Genomic DNA, 25,109 nt, shown 5'->3' with positions numbered 1-25,109 from the left:
AAAATAAGACCAATATGGAAAAAAATTAATTAAATATCAGATAAAATGAGTCATTGAAATAAAAACAAAGGACTCAATTATAAGAAAAGAAAAATTAAGTGAAAAAAATAAAAACATTTTATATTAATAAAAACTTAATCTCCAGAGATACCTTAATAGTCAGGAAAGTTTTATACCAGATAACATAATATAGAAATATATAAAGTAAATCTCAAAAAATAATGAAGAAATTGACAAAAACAAAAATGATACTGAAAGTTTCTTTCAGTTTTTTGTTTTCCTTTCTCTCTCTCTCTCTCTCTCTCTCTCTCTCTCTCTTTTTTTTTTTTTTTTTGAAAGAGAGAGAGAGAGAGAGAGAAAGCCATGACTGGGAGAAGGGGAAGAGGTAGAGGGAGAAGGAGAGAGTATCCTAAGGAAGCTCCACATTCAGTGCAGAGACATGGGGCTCGATCCCAGGACCCCAATATCATGATCTGAGCAAAAATCAAAAGTTGAATGCTCAACCAGTTGAGCCACCCAGGCACCCTCCTTTCCATTTTAACCTTTAATTTAAATTAAAAATCATAAAGAAAACATGACAAAGTCTGAATAATATAATAAAGGAAATTTGATTTATAAATACAAAGAATATAAATATAGTTTACCCCAGAATATATATATAGTTAAAGCCTTAACAAATTTTAGTAAACAGAAATGATGTAGAATATGATCACAATAAAAAGTGTAATCTTGACCAACAATATTAATCTCTTGCAAGATTAAAGAGCAGAAAAGAAAAAATAAACCTTTTCCTAAATAATTTTTGTATCAAAGAGGAGATGAAAACTCCCTCAGTAGAATGCTAGCAAAATAGCAATAATGACAGTATTGGATGAGACATAGCCAATATGTCATCACATTAAATGCTTTTATTGCTGAAAAATAAAATACAAAAATACACAAACTAAGATGTCAATGTGAGAAACAAGAAACAAAATAACCAATGAGTCAAATGAAATTAATTTGTGTAACATATAAGGCAGAGATTAGTGAATTAGGAAGTAGAAAAGTAGTAGAATTGAAATTTTTTTTAGAGATAGTGGTTTAATCTTTAATAACTTTAATTATACAAAGAAAATACTATATAAATTCAGAAATGAAAATTCAAATATAACAGACCAAAGAGACTAGAATTATAATATAAAAATGTATATATCTACAGAGTGTAATTGTGAAATTTAAAAAACTAAATTATATGTGAGAATATAGATTATTATAATTGGCTAAAGGAGCATATAACTGAGAGAACCAACAATAGCAAAAGACATGCCATTATCAAAATTTTGTTCCCAAGAATAAATTTGGCTCAAATAAATTGATAGTATATTCTTTCAATCATTCAAATATCAGACACTTTTTATGTTGTATAATCTGTTCCATAGCATAAGAAAATACGTGAAGTTTTTCAATTCATTTTAGGAAGCAAGCATAAAATAATTTTTAATTATTTATTATTTTTATTTATTTATTTTCATAAAATAATTTTTAAAGCAGTTACTAGATAGAATTCAAATAAAGAATACTAGGGTAACACCTAAGGATAAATTAAATGCAAAAATTCTAAATAAAACAGCAACAAATGAAATCCAGTATATTATTAGGAAAAAAATCATGGTTGGGGATGATTTATTCAACTAAAGAAGGATGGTTTAAAATGAAATAATTCCTTAATATAATTTATCTAAGCAATACATATAAAGACTTAGAACATGATTAATTTGGTATAAAACAGAAACACATTTATAAAATTCAGCTTGCATTCTTAGAATAAACAATAAATTAAGACTACTAAAATATTCCTTTATTTCTTTTTTTAAAGGATATTCCTTTAAATCAATGTTTCTTTTTTTTTAATTTCATTTTTATTTATTTATCATGAGAGACACAGAGAGAGAGGCAGAGACACAGGCAGAGGGAGAAGCAGGCTCCACGCAGGGAGCTTGATTTGGGACTCAATCCCGGGACCCCAGAATCACGCCTGGGCTGAAGGCAGGTGCTAAACTGCTGAGCCACCCGGGATCACTAAATCAATGTTTCTTAATAGAGTGGTTTAGCCATTAGTTGAGGATCACTGCTTTAAATAATAATACAAAATAAATAATTAAAAATCCCTCCTAAACAAGCAACTTTCTATTTTATGGAAAACCTGACATTAAAAATTATTGTGTATTACAACAGTCATTAAATATTATTATTAAAGTTTTAGCCAATGTATTGAGTCAAGAAAAAAAAAATGAATCAGTTACTACTATTAAAAGGAATCCAAATTGTCAGATTTTTGTAAATTATATATATTTTTTCCTTGAACCCTAGAGAATCATCTGAAAAACTACCATTGCATTCAGTAAGTGCACAAATTAATAGTTTTTAAATATTTCAATGTAAAATCCTATTTAAATATCAATTTAAAATATCTAAAAATAAACTTAAGGAAAATTATAGGAACAACAGAAACAAGACTACAAAACACTAGTAAAAGGCATAAAAGGAGATTAGAATAAATGGTGATGCATATCATCAATGCAAAGGCTCAAAATTTTAAATATATGAAATATTTTTAAAAGATTTTATTTGTTTATTTGAGAGAGATCAAGAAAGCACAAGCAGGGAGAGCAACAGAGGGAGAGAAGCAAGCTCCCCACTGAGCAGGGAGCCTGACATGGGGTTTAATCCCAGGACCCTGAGATCACAACCTGAGCCAAAGGCAGATACTTAACTGACTGAGCTGCCCAAGAGGCCTAAAGATATTAAATCTAATGAAGCTTTAACAGTGAGTCAAATATATGCATTTGAAATCTGGTTCACTATTTCTAAGTCTTTTGGAACAATAAACACTTGAAGATAGCCAACATTACCAGTAACTTCTTGAAAAATATATACCTGTGTATATCTTGGGGCACATGGGTGGTGCAGTTGGCACCTGACTTTTGTTTTCGGCTCAGATCATGGTCCCAAGGTCCTGGAATTAAGCACTGCTTTGGCTTCATGCTCAGTGTGGACTCTCTCCCAAATAAACAAATAAATTATATTTGTTTTAATCTGAATAATTTAATCACAGCTTTAATCTGAATAATTATCTTATTGCTATTGGCACCAAAACAGAAAAGAATGCCTAGCAATAGACTCAGGTATGTATTATTACTTAGAATTTGAATAACTTAGCATTTCAATTTAGTTGCAGACTTGTGCTGGAGTAATTGGTAAACACTTTGGAAAACTATAAAATTAGATTCTCAAATTATGCTTCACTCTGAAAAAGTTATAGCTAGATTTTAAAAAATGTAAAAAAAAATCCAAAACCATAAAATTATTTGAAGAACACTTAAGTAAATATTATATAATATTAAATTAGGAAAGACCTCTCATTATAAGAAATGCAACTATAGCAGCACGAAGTCATAGATTTGACAACATAAAAAAGTCAATATTTAAAAAAATCAGTATTTTTGCAAAAAATTACAAAATGCAAAGGCAGATAATAAACTAGAAATATTTGCAATTTATAATAGTACAGATGGAGGGCTAATATTTTTATATGTAAAGAATGCTTAGGAATAAAAAAAAAGATGAACATGCTAGAAGAATAATCATTAAAGAGTTTGAATACACAAGCCACAATAGAAGACATACATCTGATTAATAAACATATGAAAAAAAGTTCTTCTCTACTAGAGTTGAAACAAATGTTAATTAAAACAAAATTGAGCACTATTTAAAAATATTTAATTATCAAAGGGGAAGATTATTGAATTCCATGTTGACAAAGGGGAAGAGATATGAGCATTCAAGAAAATATTACGTATTAGCCTAGTTTTGTAAATAAAGTAAAATAACATTTATGTATGCATATATGTGGATAGAGGATGTCTGGAAGGACGTACACCACAGCAAGGATCCCTGTAGGAGAGATGATAGCTGGCTACTGCTTTGGTGTGATTTTTCTCTCTGTACAGAATTTCTTCATAGAGTAGTTATTGCCTTTGCACATTGTTATTGTTTTTTAATACAATTTTTGTATACTCTTACCCTACATCAAACACTGAGTTATGGGGCCTGGAAATACAATAATAAGTAAAAATTGATATGGTCTCTGTACCTAGACATTAATGAAATAAATATAAAGTAAATGTAAAATTACTTATGTGACAAATGCAATGAAGGAGGGCTTTATAGGATTCTGAAAACATGAATATGAGATCTTGAGGCAGTAATGGAGGTTAGAGAAGGCTTCCCTGCAGAGTGATTTCAGAGGTGAGAACTAAAAAATGAGTGGGCTTTAATTAGGCAAAGTGGGCTTGGGTATGTATGGAAAGAGCACTCCAGCAAGAGCAAACAGCATTCAATCATTCAACAAATATCTGATGGGTACTTACCGTGTGCTAGGGTGGCTGTAAGCACTGGAGATGTAGAAGTAGATTTGAAGAGATCACTGTCCTCTGGGACTTTATATCTTCATGGAGAAAGGGACAATAAAGAAGCTAATACAGAAATATAAACAACATACTTGCATATTATAAAATGCGCTAGTAAGGAAATAAACAGGATGATATGATTGAAAACAGTTGGGTAGTGTACAGGGTACCCTTTTAGACTGAAGGGAAGACCTCTTTGGGGAAAAAAATTTGAGCTGAGCTCTCAATGGTAGGAGGCATCCTGCTGTCTAATGAGAATGGACTAGAGAGCTTACTGAAGGAGGGACATCTAGCATTGTCTCTGAAGTGGCCTTTGGGGAGTGGGAGACAGAGAGCAGGTTACTATAGTTGGACCAGAATAAGCAAAGGGGAGAATGGTTATTATATAGTAGATGCCACGTCACATGGTACCTAGTTTAGGTGTGAGAGTTCAGAGGGAAAATCACTGAGGGGTTTACAGAGGGCAATCGATAGACTCTGACTTGTGTTTTGAAAACCACTCTGGCTGCTATATAGATGATGAGTGGTGGAGAAAAAAGCAGAAGCTGGGCTATGAGTTAGAAGGCCAGTTGAGACCAACTATCATGGTGGGTAGAATTATAGAGGAGGCAATGGTGATGGAGAGAAGAGATGGCACTGTCTGGACATGCCAATGGACTGAATGTTGAGATGAAGGAAGTGCTTCAGATTTTTTTATTGAGCAACTTGGTGGGAGGTAGAAACATGCACTGAGATGGGAAGACTGGAAGAGGAACAGATTTGTCAGGGTGGAAGACGGGACATGCTAAGTTGGAGACACCAAGTGGAGATGTCAAGAAGGCAATTAGATTTGTATTTTAGGGCTAAGGCAAAAAATGATGGGGAGTCATCCAGGAACTAAATGATGCCACTGATCAAGAAGATAGGAAGAGGAGAAAATTGGAGTCTGTAAATGAAACTGGGCCAGTCTAATTCTTCAGAAGTTGATAGAGTCAGCAAAGATGATGGAGAAGCAGAGGCCCAACAGGTGATTCTGTGGTGGAAGAATGAGCAACATGAGTGGCTTGGAGGAAGGCCAAGTTGGTTGACCTGGAGAGCAGGGACTGAGCACAGTAGGGTTCCCAGGAGTAGTTAGGGGTCAAGGCATATTCACTGGCAATATCAAGAATTTAATTTTTTGGGATCCCTGGGTGGTGCAGCGGTTTGGTGCCTGCCTTTGGCCCAGGGCGCGATCCTGGAGACCTGGAATCAAATCCCACGTTGGGCTCCTGGTGCATGGAGCCTGCTTCTCCCTCTGCCTGTGTCTCTGCCTCTCTCTCTCTCTCTCTCTCTGTGTGTGTGTGTGTGACTATCATAAATAAAAATAAATAAATAAATAAATAAATAAATAAATAAAAAGAATTTAATTTTTTACCCTCCAGGAGCATTGTGTAACTGTTTTAAGTTCCTAAGAGGATAGTATGGATGGGAGGTAAAGCTTGTAATCACATTCCTATATCTAAAAAAAAAAAAAAAAAAAAAAAATCATTCTAGGTACAATGCAGACAACAGGAGTCAAAAATGTATGTAGGGGCACCACTTAGCAGGTCCAAGCAAGAGATAATATAACCTGTAGTCAAGAGCTGACGTGTCGATGGAGAGAAGTGGGCAGATTTAGATACAGGAAATAAAAATCTATAAGATATACTGGATATGATGGACTCTCTTGGTTTCTGGATTGCAGAGATGTATGTGGTGCCATTCACTAAAAGAGGACTAAATTGGAAGAAAATATTATGAGTTCAGATTTGGTCATGTTGACTTTGAAGTGCCTGATACCCAAAAAGATTTGTGAAGTAGGCGTTTCAAGGAGGGATAAATATGAAACTAATGATGAGGTTAGCAAGTTGGAATCTGGCAAGAGCTGTATGAATGGATTTTTCTTTAAAGGTGTGTTAAGAACCTCATTCAGTCAGAGCTATAGGCTCCTTCAAAGGAAATTCAATTTTATGAATGAAAACTATCTATAGTAATTCGCTACCATTTATTGAGTTCTTATCATGTTCATTTACTCATGTGAGGCATTACCAAGCATTTTACATATATTGATCTCATTGAAATGTTTCAGTGCTATGTTAGGTATTATTATCTGCATTTACACATACAACAACTATATAGAAAAGTTGAGTAAAATTTCTAAGTTTATAAAGCTAGGAGTTCCTGGGGTTGACCGTTTTTTTATCATGATTTGTCTGATTTTATTGTTTGTGTTCTGGTGTTCTATATAATACAAATATTAAAAACAAAATTTCTTGTATCAGTGTTCTGATAAGGAGTTTTTAATGAATTTATATGAATGGTATGTAATTACCGTAGTGCATCCACTTAATGGAGAGCCTTCCTTTTTTTAACCTTCTAAAAAAATGTGAAATAATTGAAGCCTCATGAGAAGTTGCAAAAATAGTACAAGGTTCTCATGTACCCTTCACCCAGCATTCCCTGATGATATATTTCATAACCTGAACATGATGAAATCTAGCAAATTGATATTAGTATAGTATTAACTGAAGTACAGACCTTATTCAAGCCATTTCTTTAAACATTGATCTATGGTTTTCCTTATGTTAAAAGTCAATTTAATAAGTCTTTCTAGTGCATTGTTATAGGAACAGATTTTACTCAGACTTCCTTATGGATTTTTTACCAACAGAATTACATGTCTGAATTTACTTGTGTATAATTGATTCATTTTATGAAGAACACCGAAGTGAAATCTTCAGAGGAAAAATTTCATGTTGTTTATAAACTTAAACTACCACTGATAAAAGTAAGCTTAGCAAGATATTTGAAACAATATTATTTCGTTTGTTACACGTTATAATTTAAATTTATTGCTAAGTTGCTCTTTACTGTCACTTGCTCCAGTTGACTTTGAGGAAGACTGATGAACAACATGTTGGATTTTTTGGACTTTAGCTAAGTCAAGAGAAGTTATACTGAGATTTGTACTTAGATTTAAAGACATTGGTTTTTACTCATTATAAGCATTAAGTAGATGTTTTACTGTGAGTCATTTAAGGGTGACCACATGTTCTTTGTAATTAAATGGTTACTCAATCAATCCTATGCAAAGCTTTTAGTTTTTATCCTGGTCATTACAAGATTTTAAACGGCAGGGACAGGGTTCAATTCATGTTTTAATATGGTTCCTGCTGTGTACAGAGTTGACTGTTGGTGAGGACAAGGGTGGGAGCAGAGAGACTGTTAGGCCAGTGTTCTAACATTATAGCCATTTAAGTGACACATGCTGGTGGCTTAGATTATGGTAGTAGTGAAGATGGAGATGACAGAGTGGTGAAATACCTGTGGCAGACAGGGGAAACGTGGAATGCTGATAGATTGGGTAAAAGAAAAAATGAAGAATCAGAGATTACCATAGAATGTTTGACCTGAGCAACTGGGTGAGGAATGCTCTGATATACTGAGAAGAGTTGAGGCACCGGGGTGGCTCAGTGGTTGAACGTCTGCCTTTGACTCAAGTCATGATCCCAGAGTCCTGGGATCAAATCTTGCATCAGGCTCCCCACAGGGACCCTGCTTCTCCCTCTGCCTATGTCTCTGCCTCTCCGTGTCTTTTATGAATAAATAAATAAAATACTTTTAAAAATAAGAAAAGAAGAGAAAACTGGGGGAAGGGTAGGTTTATGGGGAACCTTCCTCAAAAGATCTCATATTTTTCTTATTTCTTTTCTCATTTAGTTTTTTTTAATAATAAATTTATTTTTTATTGGTGTTCAACTTGCCAACATACAGAATAACACCCAGTGCTCATCCCTTCAAGTGCCCCCCTCAGTGCCCGCCACCCAGTCACCCCCACCCCCCGCCCTCCTCCCCTTCCACCACCCCTAGTTCGTTTCCCAGAGTTAGGAGTCTTCCATGTTCTGTCTCCCTTTCTGATATTTCCTACCCATTTCTTCTCCCTTCCCCTCTATTCCCTTTCACTATTATTTATATTCCCCAAACGAATGAGACCATATAATGTTTGTCCTTCTCCAATTGACTTACTTCACTCAGCATAATACCCTCCAGTTCCATCCACGTTGAAGCAAATGGTGGGTATTTGTCATTTCTAATGGCTGAGTAATATTCCATTGTATACATAGACCACATCTTCTTTATCCATTCATCTTTCGATGGACACTGAGGCTCCTTCCACAGTTTGGCTATTGTGGACATTGCTGCTATAAACATCGGGGTGCAGATGTCCCGGCGTTTCATTGCATCTGTATCTTTGGGGTAAATCCCCAGCAGTGCAATTGCTGGGTCATAGGGCAGATCTCATTTAGTTTTTAAAGAAAGATAGTGTTATAGAGCCTTATCCAGTCTCTTGGTCCTATTATTTTTCTGGGTTTCTTCTGTGACATACTTTTCTTCTGTGATGTACTCACTTACTCTGTTATTTATAAGAAAATAACTCTGAACTAAACAACACATTGTCACCTCAACTTTGCCCCAGGACCGTGGCCTTCCACTCTGACCTCATCACTGACTTCATCTAATTTGCTATCTCCTGTATCAAATTAGTGATTATATTCTTTGGATGTACTTTGTTTGGATACTTCTTGTTCTTCTTTCTAGTACATTCCCACTTCAAACATGACTGTTCATATAGTTATTTTTACTAGGCTTCCTAAATGCTTGATAAATAAAATAAGGGTGTACACAGTGCTCTGGAATCTCTTCTTGCTTTACACTCTCCATTTGTCCTGAGAATCCACCACATCTTCTACAGGCTTTTAATCTCCCCTCTAGCATACACTGACTTTCTTACCATCTAGATTATAAAATGTGGTTTTCTGATTAATGATTTTAATAAAAGTATGCTTCCTGGTTGACTGATACTAAGCTACTCAAGGTGTCTGTGTCTTGTTCCTCCAAGTGGCTTCTTCTACAGGAGCAGGAAAATATTGTTTTTTATTGATTGTGTATATTACTCAGCATCTAGTACACAGCAAAACACAAAGAAAACTTCTAGTAAATGCCTGCTACCTTGCATGGATATGTCTTTTCTGGAAATCAGAACTTACTGAGCCTCTTGATTCAGAGGTAGATCATCTAAGAAATGAGAATCTTACATTTATTTTTAAAAGTCACTGTAATTTATCTTGCTTATTACTCAAACTTTATTGCTACACTATGACAATTTAGTTCAAGTAATATTAGAATAAAGAGTTGCTGACCTTATTCATTTATTGGCAGGAGTTCAGGATCATGTGTGTAGAAGATCATGTATGTAGAAGATGGTTCTCTGGTCTAATGAGCTAGTGGGGTCCTGGTCTCAGATTGGCTCTTGCCTCCATGCTGGGAATAGGCACAAGAGGTAGGAACATAAGGTGGAAATAGTGTGGTACCATGAACACAAACTGGAACTTTGAGGGAAGACAGACTGTAATAATTCTTTTTTTTAAAGATTTTGTTTATTTATTCATGAGAGACATAGAGAAAGGCAGAGACACAGACAGAGGGAGAAGCAGGCTCCCTGCCGGGAGCCTGATGTAGGACTCAATCCCAGGACCCTGGAATCACTACCTGAGCCAAAGGCAGATGCTCTACCACTGAACCACCCAGGTATCCCCAGACTATAATAATTCTAACTGCATGATTAGCTAAATGTGTAATTTTGAGTAAAATTTCTGACCCTCGAGTTCTTATTCTATGATACAGCAATAAAATGCTAATAGAGTAGCTAGAAGGATTAAGTGAATTAATATATGTAAAGTGCTTAGCCCAGTTTCTGGCACAAAGTGAGCCTCACGACATGCCAGTTATTGTGGTAATAGTAAAAATAAGTAAAAGCAGCCTTTCTCAATCCATTTGGGAGATTGTGGCAGACCTTCTCCCAACCTCTCCTTATTTCTCTATTTTGACTTCATTTGCATCTATGGAAGAAAATTTTTCTACATTCTGTAGGGTATAAGTGAACCCAGATCTGTCAGGCTTTTCCTAGCTCTACCACAAGAGAGTACATTTTTCTCTCTCCTTAATTTCAATTCTGAAGTTCAGGCAACTATCACTCATGGCACTGTATTATATCATTGAAATCTGATGAGAGTAGAACAAGGGTTTCCACACACAAAAAATAAATGTGTGAGGTGTTGTGTGTGTCAACCTGATGAGAAAGTCTTTTCATAGTGTGTGAATCTATCAAACTGGCACATCGTGCACTTTAAATATCTTATATTTTGTCAATTAATATACCTCAATAAAGCTGATACAATGAAGTCCAAGGGAAGGATTTTCAAAAAAGCAGGTTGGATCCCTTGCACACCCTTTTGCAAAGGCTTTGTGAGGCTCTGTTCAGCAATGCTCACTAAGACACAGAATTAGGATGGTGGTTAAGGAGACCAGTTATCAGAAAAGATATGGTGAGGGGCACATGGTGGCCCAGTTGGTTAAGTGTCTGCCTTTGGCTCAGGTCATAATCCCAGGATCCTGGGATCCAGCCCCATGTCAGGCTCAGTGGGGAGTCTGCTTCTCCTCCCTCTGTGTGTGCTATCTCCCCCACTCAAATAAATAAAAATAAAATCTTAAAAAAAAGAAAAAAAGATGTGGTGGATTTTGTGGGGGAAAAAGGAGAAAGGAGGCCAGGTACACAAATAGTTGACATGATAGCTTTTCTGACTATTATCATCAGTGTTGGCATCGCTACAGCCATTTTCTTTCTTCAATACTTCTCATTGTCCCATGCAGACTGACAATCCACAGTATCTTTTGATGTCACTGAAGAAAATGAAAGAAGAAATTTTAACTGAAGTTTAAAAACAAACCTTCAGTGTTAGTAGAGTTCAGAAATCTATAGCTATCCCTATTCCTGGGAAGAAAATATCTTGGCATCCGGACACTCTGAGTCTGTGGTCAAATGCAGCCATCATTATGAAGACCTCCCCAACGTTTAGTTAACAAATCCATTTAAGTGGTAGGTGTTTATATATAGATGCCGTATGCCTGGTTGTAAAAACTTTTTAAATCAAATTGGAAAGCATACATTTTTTTTGCTTTTTTGTAATTATGTTCTTTTGACCAAAAGTATTATATTTTCTCAAAACTAGATAAAATGTTAGTGCCAAAATAAAGAAAACTGTGCTGACATCTTGTTTATATATTTTTAAAGGTTTTCTTTCAGGAGACTTATTCAGAGTTTCCTCTCTTTTCATATGGTTTTCATTTAGGTCCAGTTATGTTGCAAACAGCTCTTTTAATTTTTTTGTTTATTTATTGTTTTAGGTGTGTTTTGCTCAGAACAAAAAGGTCTATCCCCTCCCCTGTGGCTGTAGGACTCTTATTAGTATTAATCAGACAGCTGGGCTTCAAGCAGTCCTGAAGGAAGGATTTCTCAAAATGGTTGAAGGGTGACTAAATAATGGAAGACTGTGAGAGGAAAGTGTAGATGTTGGAACTGAAGAAAAACTGATACTTGACCTCCAGAACCATCTAAGTTCTGGACAACAGGGATCACAATATTCTTTGAAGTTACCACTGTTGCTGTGTGGACACAGAAGTGGAAGGGGCCATACTCCTTTGCCATATGTATACAGTCTTTGTGACATATGGGTTCCCAAGGCTCCAAGAGTAGGGGGGCGGAGATGAATTTTCAAGAACCTGCAAGGTTTCAGGAGCCTTAATGGAAAAGGTCAGCTTCAGTTCATTTATATTTTTTAATATGAAACTTGGACTAATAATTTCATTAGTTCTTTTTTCTTTTTGTCAAGAACATTGCTATGTGCTATGCAGTTTATATAGCTCAGTAGCATATTTTTTATTGAGAGAGAGCACAAGAGTAGGGGAGTAGCGGAGGGAGAGGGACAGGGACAGGCAGACTCCATGCTGAGCACAGAACCCAAAACAAGACTGGATTCCAGCACTGTGAGATCATGACCTGAGCCAAAGTCAGACGCCTAACTGACGGAGCCACCCAGACACCCCAGTATTGCTTTTTATTACATTTAGTGGTGGAAGGACTACAAGTCAGACAGGTGAAGCAAAGTGATTTAGTGGAAAGAACCTGAACTTAATCAGGAATCTTGCTTTGTCCTAATCCAACCTCTGACTCCATTCAATGACCTAATTTTGAGGTTTGCTATTTCATCTCTCGGGCTTTAGTTACTTTGCCTTTAAAAACTGGCAGTTGCTTTAATATTCTGTATCTAGGATGTCACTACAAATCAGAAACACAGGTAAGACTAAATTCTTTCATTAAAATTACCACATTTGACAGTAGCCTTTTTTTTTTTTTTGTGACTCACTCCATCTGTCTATAAGGCTCAGTTGTACAGACTAGAATTAGTTATAATTTTTGATTCATAGCAGAGTCATACCATTGACCTACAAATGATCCCCTATTAATTTATTGTTTTTTTTTTTTTTTGGTGTTAATACTACATTGTGTATCTCTCCCACCCCTTTGTAGTAAACTCTTTAGGAATATCTACTAGCCAAAATCTAAGTTGTCATTTTTAAAAATGCAAATGACATATATTTTATTTACCATTTTGCCTCTAGCACCTACTATAGTGTCTGGTGCATACCAGTTGTTCAATCAATAAATGTTTCATGATTGAATAGCCTTCACATGGACCTCTCGCCTGGGTGAATATTTATGGGTAGAGGAGAATCTCTTATCAAAGCTTGCTAAAATGTGGACATTAACGAAAAAGGCAGGTTAAAATAAACTTATGCCACTGATGTTGGTAATGACTGTGAATGAAGAATAAAGCAGACATATTCACTAGGAAAAGCTAGGCAACAGTGAAAGACTGAAGAGAAGTTTCATTAAATGTGAGTTTAAAAAATGAAAATGAACAAAACTATCATTGTTTCATATTGTGGTGAAAGCACAGTGTTTGGAACATAACACACTCAAGAAATGCATACTGTTAGTTCCTGCAGTAACATGGGGATGTCAGGGGGGAAGCCTTTAATATTGGCACTTTTCAGATGAAGATAGGAAACTCAGAAAAGTGACCTCTTAAGGTCACATAGCTAGTAAGTGGTACCTCTAGGATCTACATTATATCTGCCTGACCATGAAGGTATAAGCCTTAATACATAATGATAAATTGTCCAAAAATGGCACAATAGTTCTTCAGAAAATTCAAGAAATGATTTCTTGTGAAACATCTTTATTATTCAAACTGTTTCCCAACCAAGGAGGAATATGTCTGTTAAGAAACCATGTTTAGTCAGCATATAATAAACCCTGGAACTTTTACTATTTCTTGTTTTTTTGTCTTGACCTTCATGGCTACAGAATATCTTTGCTATCTTATGTAATATACATAAGCCAGATCATGGACTCCATGAGCATTAAACTTTTCACAAAAGCCATTTTTTCTCTGTCTTGACTTGTTATTTCTAAGTCAATCTCCCTGGTGGGAATTGGTGGTTGCAGTGGATTTCCTTTTCTCTTTGGAGTTAGTAGGTGATCCGTGTTGCACTGCCAGTATACTTGATCCCATTTTTATGCTGTTACAGAATTATAGTAGAGGACGCAGTGGATTGGCGACCGCATGACAAAATTGTCCTTAGCTCTTCTTCTTATGAGCCTCATGAAGCAGAGATCCTCACTGTCAAAGAAGTCCAGGCTCACCATGTTAAGATCTATGAACGGCTCAAATACCGGCACATTGGTAAGGCTTTGTTTTACTGGGTAAGGGAAGTGAATGGACCAGGAAGAATGTGTTCAGCAACCTGACTTATGTCCAATGGCCATTCAGAGGGGATGGGTAATACCTTTCTGCTTTCTAGACTCATTCTAGAAGGCTTTACCTCTATTCCTTCTTTTTTTGCCTAACTTTTAAAGAATATTTAGTTGTGAAGGAATTTGTTGTTGTTGTTTTTTGCTTTTTACATATCATAGCAAGTTTAGAAGTAAGCAAAAAGGTTAAGCATCTGGTTCAAGGTAACTGGGCATTTTCATGGCTAAGCCAGAATAAACCTCAGGGGGACTGAATTTCTAGTTCATTTCTTGTCACACTGAATCACACAATCACTTAAAATTTGGCAGTTATTATAAATAGTGGCTTCTTTTTCCACACTCAGGAATATGTCCTTCCTAACACTTTATGTACTGACTACTACTACTATTTAAAAAAAAAAAAAAGATAAAAAGCCAAATATCTTTTTTCTCAACAAAGGTATATTTTTATAGGCTATCCACAGTTAAAATATATTGACATAAATTGTAAATACCCAGGAGTTTCCTGGCTCAGTCCAATAAATACATTTAATCCAAGAACTCTCATAAGTAATAAAACAGAAATAGAGGGATTAGGGAATATCTTTTTGTCTTTGATATGGGAGAGGAAAATACATGTATGTAACAAGATTCCGTCTAAAACTATTTCTAAATCATACTTCCAAGGATAATTTCTTTTAAAAAAGTGGAAGAGAAAGGAGAAATCTTTGGCAGTCCTTGCCAGTAGGATGTAAGGTGCAGTGTAAATGGAGGGCAGTGGGACACACCAGCAGGGTGCTCCTTTCCTGCCCCTGAGGAGGCTCCTTCAGACAGCACTACAGTTAAGACCTATCAGGAGGGGACAGCGCTGCTGCTCTTCGTCCCTTTACTCCTATACATTGCTGTTTTAGCTCTGTCACCACCTCAGTTGGTCTGGGATTCTTCATGCTCATGAAAGAGGTCCACGGACAATGCACAGCCAAACACTCAAGTCTTACGCCTATGAATTTAAGGAAGGAGGTTGGGGACTCCACTAATTGGACAGGTGTGCCCTGCCTTCCTTGTCCCAGTACCCGCAGTTATTAAGGAGAAATGAATTCTTGCTTGAACACTCTCACTCTGATCCCAAAGAGAGATATGTGAACGAGCTTTTCATTTCTCAGCTGACATTTGTGGAGAATGCCTGAGGAAAAGCAACCTTAATGTTGGTAGGACTTCTGAGGGGAAAGGAGTGTTTTCATTTGTCAGGTTCTCTGGGTCCCCAGCTGGCAATTTCCGAAATAGGTTTTTAAAGTTTTTTTTTTTTTTTCTTGCCCAATTCCTATTGCCCCAGGAAGCGTCCATGTCATGGAGGATGGCCGATGCATTCGTTTGGCTGCAGAGGTTGGACTTCTGACCCGAAATATACAAATCCAGCCTGATATATCATGCAGGGCGAGACTACTTGTGGGGTCCTTCAGAAACTCCAGCAGTAAAGAATTTTCAGGTAAATGGAATCTTAAGTTACTAAGCCTTACCAATTGGAGCCTATTCTTCTGGGACACTCAGGAATTCCAACTGTGAGAATTTTCATTTCTAAAACAAAATGTTCAAATTAGATGGCTCCTTTGTGCTCTGAGAAGCTATGAATTTTCAGTTCTAATCTGTGCTTAATTATCAGTGTGATGTTAAAATAATATACTAGCGATCAGCACATATGCACATTTTTACCTCAAAGAAAACATTTTCAGCAGATGTGAAATTTCCTCTGCTTTGAAATTATAGATGATTTAATGACCACTTGAATTTTTATCTCTTTCCTGATTTTCTATTACTCTTTCCCAGTAGCATGCTATATCTGATGGCAGGCCTCAGCTCATGCTATAAATTAATAGCGTAAATTTAAATAAAAATGATTTCCATATTCTAGACTGCTTTAAGGATCAGTTCAATCTTTCTCATTTCTTTCAAGCTTTAACTCTCTTGGAATGCTGCAACGTTATTTGATTAGGACCTTATTCTTAAACTTGTGTTCCTTAGATATTATTCCATAATTGTTTCCTGGTCAAATAAATTTCAGGAAAGGATATCACTGTTGCTCCATCTTAGAAAGTTACTGAATACATGAATATAATAAAGGCTCTGAGAAGGCCTAGAATAAAGGATCTAACTACTTCCCAAATATATTGAGCATGAAACACTTTTGACACATCTGTTCTACCAGTATGGTAAAGGGCAGCGTTTGCACCTTAAGTCAAAAGTTCAGAATTTCTGGCCTGTAGAACAAGCTCTCTCTCTCCATAGGCTCTGTGTCCATGAGTCCTCAACAGCAGTGACATTGCTTCCCCTCTCCCCCCAAAAGACATTTGACAGTATCTGGAGACATTTTACTTGTTACAACTTGGGGGAGCTTCTGGCATCTAGTAGGTAGATGCTAAACTGCCTATAATGCACTCTGTAGTCCTATAAGGTGAGGACAGTCTCCCACAGGAAAGAATTCTCTGGGGCACCTCGGTGGCTCAGTGGTTGAGCATCTGCCTTCGGCTCAGGTTATAATCCGGGGTCCTGGGATCGAGTTCCACATCGGGCTCCCTGCAGGAAGCCTGCTTCTCCCTCTGTCTCTGCCTTTCTCTCTCTCTCTTTGTCTCTCATGAATAAATAAATAAAATCTTTAAAAAAGAAAGAAAGAAAGAAAGAAAGAAAGAAAGAAAGAAAGAAAGAAAGAAAGAAAGAAAGAAAGAATTCTCTGGTCCAAGATGTCAATAGTGCTGAGATTGAGAAACCATACTTTAGAAGATGGAGACACAGGCTAAGTCCTGGTCTTCTGGAAATGAGACAGATCTCTTTTACCTGAAACTGTGGGCGGTCCTGGAACATCATTACAGGATAGAAGTCCAGTTCTGACAGTTTAGCACCAGGCCAGAGCTGAATGGGTAACAAGATTGACATGATCCTGAACTTCTGGCACTGCTGATCCAGGGTTTCTTAAATTATTTCTGGGGAAAGGGATGTTATAGACCAAGATTAATGCAGGTTTTCATGCCTATATTGTTTCATGCGATCCTAAGATCTTTGTGAGAGAGACATTTTTATAGATGAGGAAACAAAGTCTGTAATAAAATTGCCTGCTTATGTGTGAAACTCACTTATGAGCTTGTGAACAACAACTTGAGGGTAAGATTGGGTCTTTCATCACTGGCTTTCTAATATAGTTAACTGTATTAAGTGCTATGTATTAAGTGCTCCATAAATGGGAATGAAGAAAAGTAAGTGAAGAGTGAGAAAAGTCATCCAGCAAGAAAGTATCAGAGGTAACATTTAAGTTCAAGTCTGATTCTGAAGCCCTTGTTGAATAGATTTCTAATTTTGTAATCATTTTAGATTTATGGAAGAGTTGCAAAGATAGTATGGAGAGTTCCTGTGTACCTTTTGCCCAGTCTTCCCTATAGTTAATATCTGACGTATCTGCTACATTTGTCAAAACCAAAAAGTTAGCATTGATGCATTACTCTTAACTAAATTTAGGATATTTTCCAGATATCACCAGTATTTTCACTAGTGTCCCTTTCTGTTCTAGAATCCAATCTGGTTTCCCACACTAAATTAAGAAATCTTCCATTTTTCTGTAAATATACGCCAGAGCCTGGATGAGGTGAAATCTGCAGGTGTAGGTCAAGGATGCTAGCAATGGATGTTGAACAATTTTAAGTTAGAAAATGTGGCCAGTACTTAAAATTTCTATTTTAAATTGGAGGCCCCTGTCATTCTTTTTCTGACCAATAACATCCAGCAATTTGTACTTAGAATTGTGATCTTTCAAAAGGAAAAATAGAGCAATAGCTGGAAACATAATCATTGCTTAATGTTTCACTTAAATGCTCAAGACATTTTAAGTATTTACTATTGATTAGCTTTCAGCCATTGATTAATATGTACATGAGTAAAATGATCTTATATGATTTATAACTATGAATTATAATCATGTAAGTTTAAGACATAAAAAATCCACAAATTAAAATAATACTGATATATTGCCTTGACTGAAATTCTAGAACCACTTTCCATTCTACAAAATAAGCTATTTATGTATGGGATCTAGCATCTGGTATCCTTTGGGCTGCAGTCCTAGGGTGACAGGTTCCATAGCCCTTTCAGCTGTGTGCTATTGGTGAGGGACACTGTAAAAAATGTTATCATCAGACAAATAGTTTTTGAACATTTTTTAAAAGATTTTATTTATTTATTCATGAGAGACACAGAAAGAGAGAGAGGCACACACAGGCAGAGAAAGAAGTAGGCTCCATGCAGGGAGCCCGATGTGGGACTCGATCCCGGGTCTCCAGGATCACACACTGAGCTGAAGCTAGCGCTAAACCGCTGAGCCACCTGGGCTGCCCAGTTTTTGAGTATTTTGTCATTCTGTGAATATTTCTGCACCATCCACCAGTGCCTCCTTAATTGGTGTCATTTGAGAAATTTAGATATATTGGAATCCTGTCATCTAGCTACAAAGAAAGACATATGTAGTCTCTTTTAAAAAATATATATATATATATATATTTACTTTAGAGAGAGAGGACATGGAGGAGGTGCAGAGGGAGAGGAAGAGAATCTCAAAGAGACTCCCTGCTGAGCATGGAGCCTGAGGTGGGACCCTGAGGTGGGGCTTGATCCCAGGATGCCGAGATCATGACCAGAGCCAAAATCAAGAATCGGCTACTTAACTGAAACACCCAGAAGCCCCAGAAAGACATACATGGTCTTTTACTTCATCCGTCTTCTAGATGATGGTATGATCCTTCATGGTACCCGATTCTTAAGGGTGTTAGTTTCTCCTCTGTGAAAAAGAAGTGGGGAAGGTGGAGGGTTTAGGCTGGACTACTTTTGAGCTTTAAATGCTATTCCTGAAACACCATAGCTCCCTCTATTTTTAGTGAGAGAAAGAACTTTATAGTTCACCTTCGGCAGAACTTTTAAAAAGAAAGAAAAAAGGGGTGCCTGGGTGGCTCAGATGATTGAGTGTTGGACTCCTGATGTTGGCACAGGTCATGATCTCAGGATCATGGGACTGAGCCCCATATCTGGCTCCGAGTTCAGCAGGGAGTCTACTTGGGACTCTCTTTCCCCTTTTGCCCCTTCCACTTGTACTCTCTCTATATCTCTTTCAAATAAATAAATAGATCTTTAAAAAAAAAAAAGAAAGAAGAAAGAAACAACATGAAATACGAAGTTGGGACCTATGTAGCTAAGGGCACATGATTAACTCCTGGCACATTAGGTATAGCCCCATTGCCTGAATCCCAATGCAAAGCTGCTCCTTTTATTCCTCTGCATCTCCCACTCCCCACCAGCATGCCTGCTTGAGGGTTAACAGTTTATCCTCTGCATGCATTTGCCTCCATCCAAGTCTAATATGTTACTTAAACCTTCTCTACCTCAGTTTCCTTATTGGTAAAATGGGGATAATTATACCTACCTTATAGAATGTTTGTTAAGTTAGGAGTTTAAACACACACACACATGTATGAACACACATGCTATATTGATGTATGACTTAGAACAGTACCTGGTACCTAATGAGTGCTAAATGAGAGTTAGGTGATAAAGTTATTAATCCACCTCATTATTTTCTATAATCATGTTCTTATCTATTTTACCAAGAGGATATACATTGACATATTAGTGCACTATATATATATATATTTTTTTTAAGATTTTATTTATTTATTCACTAGAAACACACAGAGAGAGGCAGAGACACAGCAGAGGGAGAAGCAGGCTCCATGCTGGGAGCCTGATGTGGGACTTGATCCTGGGTCTCCAGGATCACACCCCGGGCTGAAGGCAGCGCTAAACTGCTGGGCCACCGGGGCTGCCCCAGTGCACATTATGTTTTTAAATCAGTCTAGTGGCTGCAGTTCAAACTGTGTTTTTGCAATATCTACTTAAATTAGTACAAATAAATTTCTTGGTAAGGCTAAATAATTCTATCCTCTCTTGACATAAAAGATGTAGAGAATCTTATTATTGTGAAAATGAGACAGGGACCACACTATGGTGAGGATAAAAATACAGGAAATATTTTACCAGATTGTTAAAATGACTTAAAAATATGTTTTATATAATTGAATATTATATTCCTTCATGCAATATCTTTATGGGAATGGTAATAGACCTTTCACTTGGGATCCCTGAGAAGAGACATGCCATTGAGGTGAGTGGCTGGGAATCCATATTTCCTTCATTTTCATCCGAGTCCTTGACTAGCCCAGCAGAAAAATACATGGAATCTGCCAGCTAGCGTGCTCATCTCCAAAGCCTATCTCTCTCTTTCCTATCTGTCCTTCCTCTTCCCCATCCAACTGCCAGACTCTTCAGACTGCACATGAAACCTTGGCAGGCACTCATGTGATATTTCTAATGATTCATTTGTTATCAGCGAGACTCATGGTGTGAAATATAGTGCTGGTATTGAGAATAAACTATTATATTAAAAAAAAACTTTTTGCATCTCCTGATGCCTACAAATGGGCCATCCTTTTGCCTTTTGTAGGAAAAGAGAGAGTACCTGATGATATGCATTTTGTTTGCAGGTGTCCTTCAACTTTCAAATGTGGAAATTCAGAACTTTGGGTCACCACTGTATTCATCCATTGAATTCACTAATGCATCGGCAGGATCCTGGATAATATCATCTTCTCTGCACCAAAGCTGCAGTGGGGGCATTCGTGCAGCTGCCAGTCATGGGATCATTTTAAATGACAATATAGTATTTGGCACAGTTGGCCATGGCATAGATTTGGAGGGTCAGAATTTTTCTCTCTCTAATAACCTTGTGGTTCTGATGACACAGTCAGCATGGTCCACCGTTTGGGTGGCAGGAATCAAAGCGAACCAGGCAAAGGACATCAACCTTTATGGCAATGTTGTGGCAGGATCAGAGAGAATTGGCTTTCACATCCAGGGTCACAGGTGCTCTTCTCCTGAAGCTCGCTGGTCTGACAATGTGGCCCACTCAAGCCTTCATGGCCTTCATCTCTATAAGGAAAATGGGCTTGACAACTGTACTGGTATCTCTGGCTTCTTGGCTTTCAAGAACTTTGACTACGGTGCCATGCTACATGTGGAGAACAGTGTGGAGATAGAGAACATCACTCTGGTAGATAATTCGATTGGTCTCTTGGCAACAGTGTATGTGTCTTCTGTTCCAAAGAGTCACATCGAAAATGTACAGATCGTACTTAGGAATTCAGTCATTATAGCCACTAGCTCCTCTTTTGACTGCATTCAGGACAGAGTTAAGCCTCGCTCTGCCAACTTGACATCATCAGATCGAGCTCCTTCCAATCCAAGAGGGGGTCGAGTTGGTATTTTGTGGCCTATATTCACTTCAGAACCAAATTGGTGGCCTCAGGAACCATGGCACAGAGTGAGGAATGGCCATTCAACTTCAGGAATTCTGAAACTTCAAGGTAGGACGTTTCAGCTCCTAAGCAATGTAGTGCATAGGATCTTCATACATTTGTTCATAGGATCTTCAATAGCGTTCTGAAATTATATCAAGAGTGGTCTAGTGTTTACCATCCAATGGATAGCCTGCTGGCTATTGATAATCACCATGGTGATTGATTGATTTATTTTTTATTTTAATTTTTAAAAATATTTTATTTATTTATTCATGAGACACAGACACATACACACACACACACACACACACACACACAGAGGCAGAGACACAGGCAGAGGGAGAAGCAGGCTCCATGCAGGGAGCCTGACATGGGACTCGATCCCGGGTCTCCAGGATCAGGCCCTGGGCTGAAGGCAGCGCTAAACTGCTGAGCCACCCGGGCTGCCCCACCATGGTGATTTAAATGACAGTGAGTGAATCCTTTAAAAAGTCATTACTTTATTTCTGTTGAAGAACTTTCACAGTGATCATTTGATTATATGACTACTCTCTAAGTAGGTGTTCTTTTTCCTACTATAAGCAGGAGAAAATAGATGCAGAAATTGTGCTTCACTGAAGTTGTTCAGTAGTTGATCTGGCAGCCTGGATTAGAACCAGTTATGCTACAACCTATGATGTTAATCCTCCATCAGATTTCTTTTGTGCTATTGTACTCACTCTCACTGGATTGTGATCAAAACTTTGATGAAAAGTAGAGCTCTTAAGACTTTTTTTAAAAAAAACTATTTATTCATGAGAGACACAGAGAGAGAGAGACAGAGACAGAGGGAGAGACACAGGCAGAGGGAGGCAGGCTTCATGCAGGGAGCCCGATGTGGAACTCAGTCCTGGGACTCCAGGATCACGCCTGAGCCGAAGGCAGGCCCTAAACCACTGAGCCACCCAGGCTCAGCCCCAAGCTCTTAAGACTTTAATGTGTTGGAATACTCTCCTCTTTTGCATGCAATATTCATGTCTTGAAGAACTACAGATATTTTAAGTCAGGGTTTATATATTAACTCCTGTAACTACCATGGATAACTTAAATTTACTCCCAGATAAGGGTTGATATAAGAATATTTAGTTGTGTAGTCTGTATTTGTGGTTGATAGTTTATATTTTCCAATGTTATGATATCTTAACTTTTTTTTCAGATGTCACATTTTCTAATTTTGTGAAGAGTTGCTATAGTGATGACCTAGATATCTGCATCCTGCCCAATGTGGAGAACACAGGAATCATGCATCCAATAACGGCAGAGGGGACCAGGATGCTAAAGATCAAAGATAAAAACAAGTTCTACTTTCCTCCTTTACAAGCTAGGTACCAGTTTTAATATTTATAATAAGCCATGTTTATGAAGTGTTTGGCAATTCCTCTAATCCTTAAACATGTTTAGAAAAAAAAAAAGAATACAAAAAAAAAAAAAGAATAAAATCATCAATGTGAATAGAAGTAAGTTTTTCTGGAAAGAAATGGTAGATTTAATGGCCCCAGTTCTTTATTTACCTATGTGCATGCCCTTTGATATAAGATTTTTTTTAAAAAAATATTTTACTTATTTATTCATGAGAGACACAGAGGCAGAGAGAGAAACAGGCTCCCTGCCGGGATCCTGATGCAGAACTCGATCCCAGGACCCTGGGATCACACCCTGAGCCAAAGGCAGATGTTCAACCACCAAGCCCAGGTGTCTCTCAACATAAGATTTTTGCGATATCTCTCACAACAGAGGCTCTATTTCTCTCTTGAATTGGGCTCAGCCATGTGAGTTTTCCTGACTAAAAAAGGGAGCAAAAGTGATAGAATGCAAATTTTATTGATGTGTCATTGTTTTATCTTTATTAGAGATATTCCTTTGGAATGTTTTCAAAATCACTGGGAAAAAAATTACCCCAATTCTTGACTCTTCCATGGAGTATGGTGTCATTAGTTTTCGGAAGAAGGCTCAGGAGGCCTTGTGCAGGGACTAGGATGGGTTACTTTCTTTCCCCCACAACATTGGGGAAAACGCCTTTAGCTGGAAGAAAAGAATCAAGAAAAATTGCCCTAATTAGAAAGTTAATATGTTTGGCCCAACATCAGTCCTTTTTTAATACCCATCCCTGAGTCATTTTTTCGGTACCTAAACATTATGAGGTTTTCAATTTGTGTTATTCTGTCATTTTTTCTTCTGCCCAATTTTCCTTAGGTTCATGTCTTACTTATGGGATGAAATAGTTATAAAGCTAAATGATATTAGCTTCTGATTCTTTGTATTATTAATACCTGACACATGGTTGGCATACAATAAATATTTAATATTATTACCAATGGTGCCTAAAATTATTAGACCAGGGGAAATCAAATAAATGCTCTATAATTCAATGCTATAATTGTCCATAACTTGTTTATATAACCCGCCTGACTCTCAATTCTGAAAGTATAGGAACCATGTCTGTTTTTATCACCACTGTATTCCCCAACATGTAGATGTAGGTTTTCAATAGATATTTGTTGAATGAAAACATCTATTTTTACCTTGTTTGTAGATAGCACAAATAGAATTGATATTTATAATAATAATCTTAAAGTCCTGCAAGGCCCCAAAGTTTCATAAAGAAATGATTACATTATGCTCAGTAGATATTAGAGGTAGGAGCGTTTTATTATATCTTGCTTCTTACAGAATTAGCAATTGAGGCAAAGATTATATATTCAGATATCCAGAATATTTGGTTAAAAGAATGTCTTTCTTTTTGCCCATATAACTGGGAAATAACATTTTCTAAAGCTTTTTATTTTGTATTTGTGTAGTACATTATTAATAATAAAATCCTGTTGAATTTTTCTCTCTTTTTTAAAAGATTTTATTTATATATTTGTTTGTTTAAAGGAGGGAGGAACACAGGGAGAGGGACAAGCAGACTCCACGCAGAGTGCAGAACCTGATGCAGGGCTTTATCTCATGACCCTGAGATCATGACCTGAGTCGAAATCAAGAGTCAAATGCTTAACCAACAGAGCCACCCAGGCACCCTGAATTTCTTTTTCATGTCAATACTACCAATATATGTTTTCTTTGTGTTGCTTATCATGGAATGAGAGAGTTATTTTCTGTCTTCACAGGAAAGGTTTAGGGATACTGGTTTGCCCTGAGTCAGATTGTGAAAATCCAAGAAAATACCTCTTTAAGGATCTGGATGGGAGAGCCCTGGATCTGCCACCACCAGTGTCTGTATTTCCTAAAACAGAGGCAGAATGGACTGGGTCCTTCTTCAATACAGGTTGGTTATATCTGAACTTGATGCCTCCAGCAAAGGGAGCATGCCGGTGAAGGAGCTGGTTTGTTGGCTCGGTTGTCTAATAGAAACAAAATAGCCAGGAGAAGAACTGAGCTCAAGTTAGAGTCTATGCTATCACAGGGATGCTGAGGGATTAAGCAGTGTCACTATAGCATTGTTATTCCCTCCACAAAATCACTTATGTCTTTGTGTAAGGCACAGATTCCTGACATGCAGCTCTGTGCCCAGGTGAGAACATGCTCTCACTAGTATGGTCA

The 25,109-nt window shown here is 37.1% G+C and overlaps 1 protein-coding gene across 1 annotated transcript in view; it reads left to right on the top strand.

The window, feature by feature from the left end:
* Positions 1–25,109, top strand: part of PKHD1 (PKHD1 ciliary IPT domain containing fibrocystin/polyductin) — a 469,911-nt gene that overhangs the window by 326,799 nt on the left and 118,003 nt on the right. The window contains 5 exon segments of the mRNA XM_025419015.3: positions 13,941–14,095; positions 15,476–15,628; positions 20,715–21,593; positions 22,723–22,891; positions 24,677–24,834. Coding sequence (XP_025274800.3) covers positions 13,941–14,095; positions 15,476–15,628; positions 20,715–21,593; positions 22,723–22,891; positions 24,677–24,834 — 1,514 coding nt within the window.

This window comes from Canis lupus, chromosome 12 (genome assembly GCF_003254725.2).
Source record: "Canis lupus dingo isolate Sandy chromosome 12, ASM325472v2, whole genome shotgun sequence".
NCBI classification, from domain to species: Eukaryota; Metazoa; Chordata; class Mammalia; order Carnivora; family Canidae; genus Canis; species Canis lupus.
This window is presented reverse-complemented; position numbering and strand designations above follow the sequence as displayed.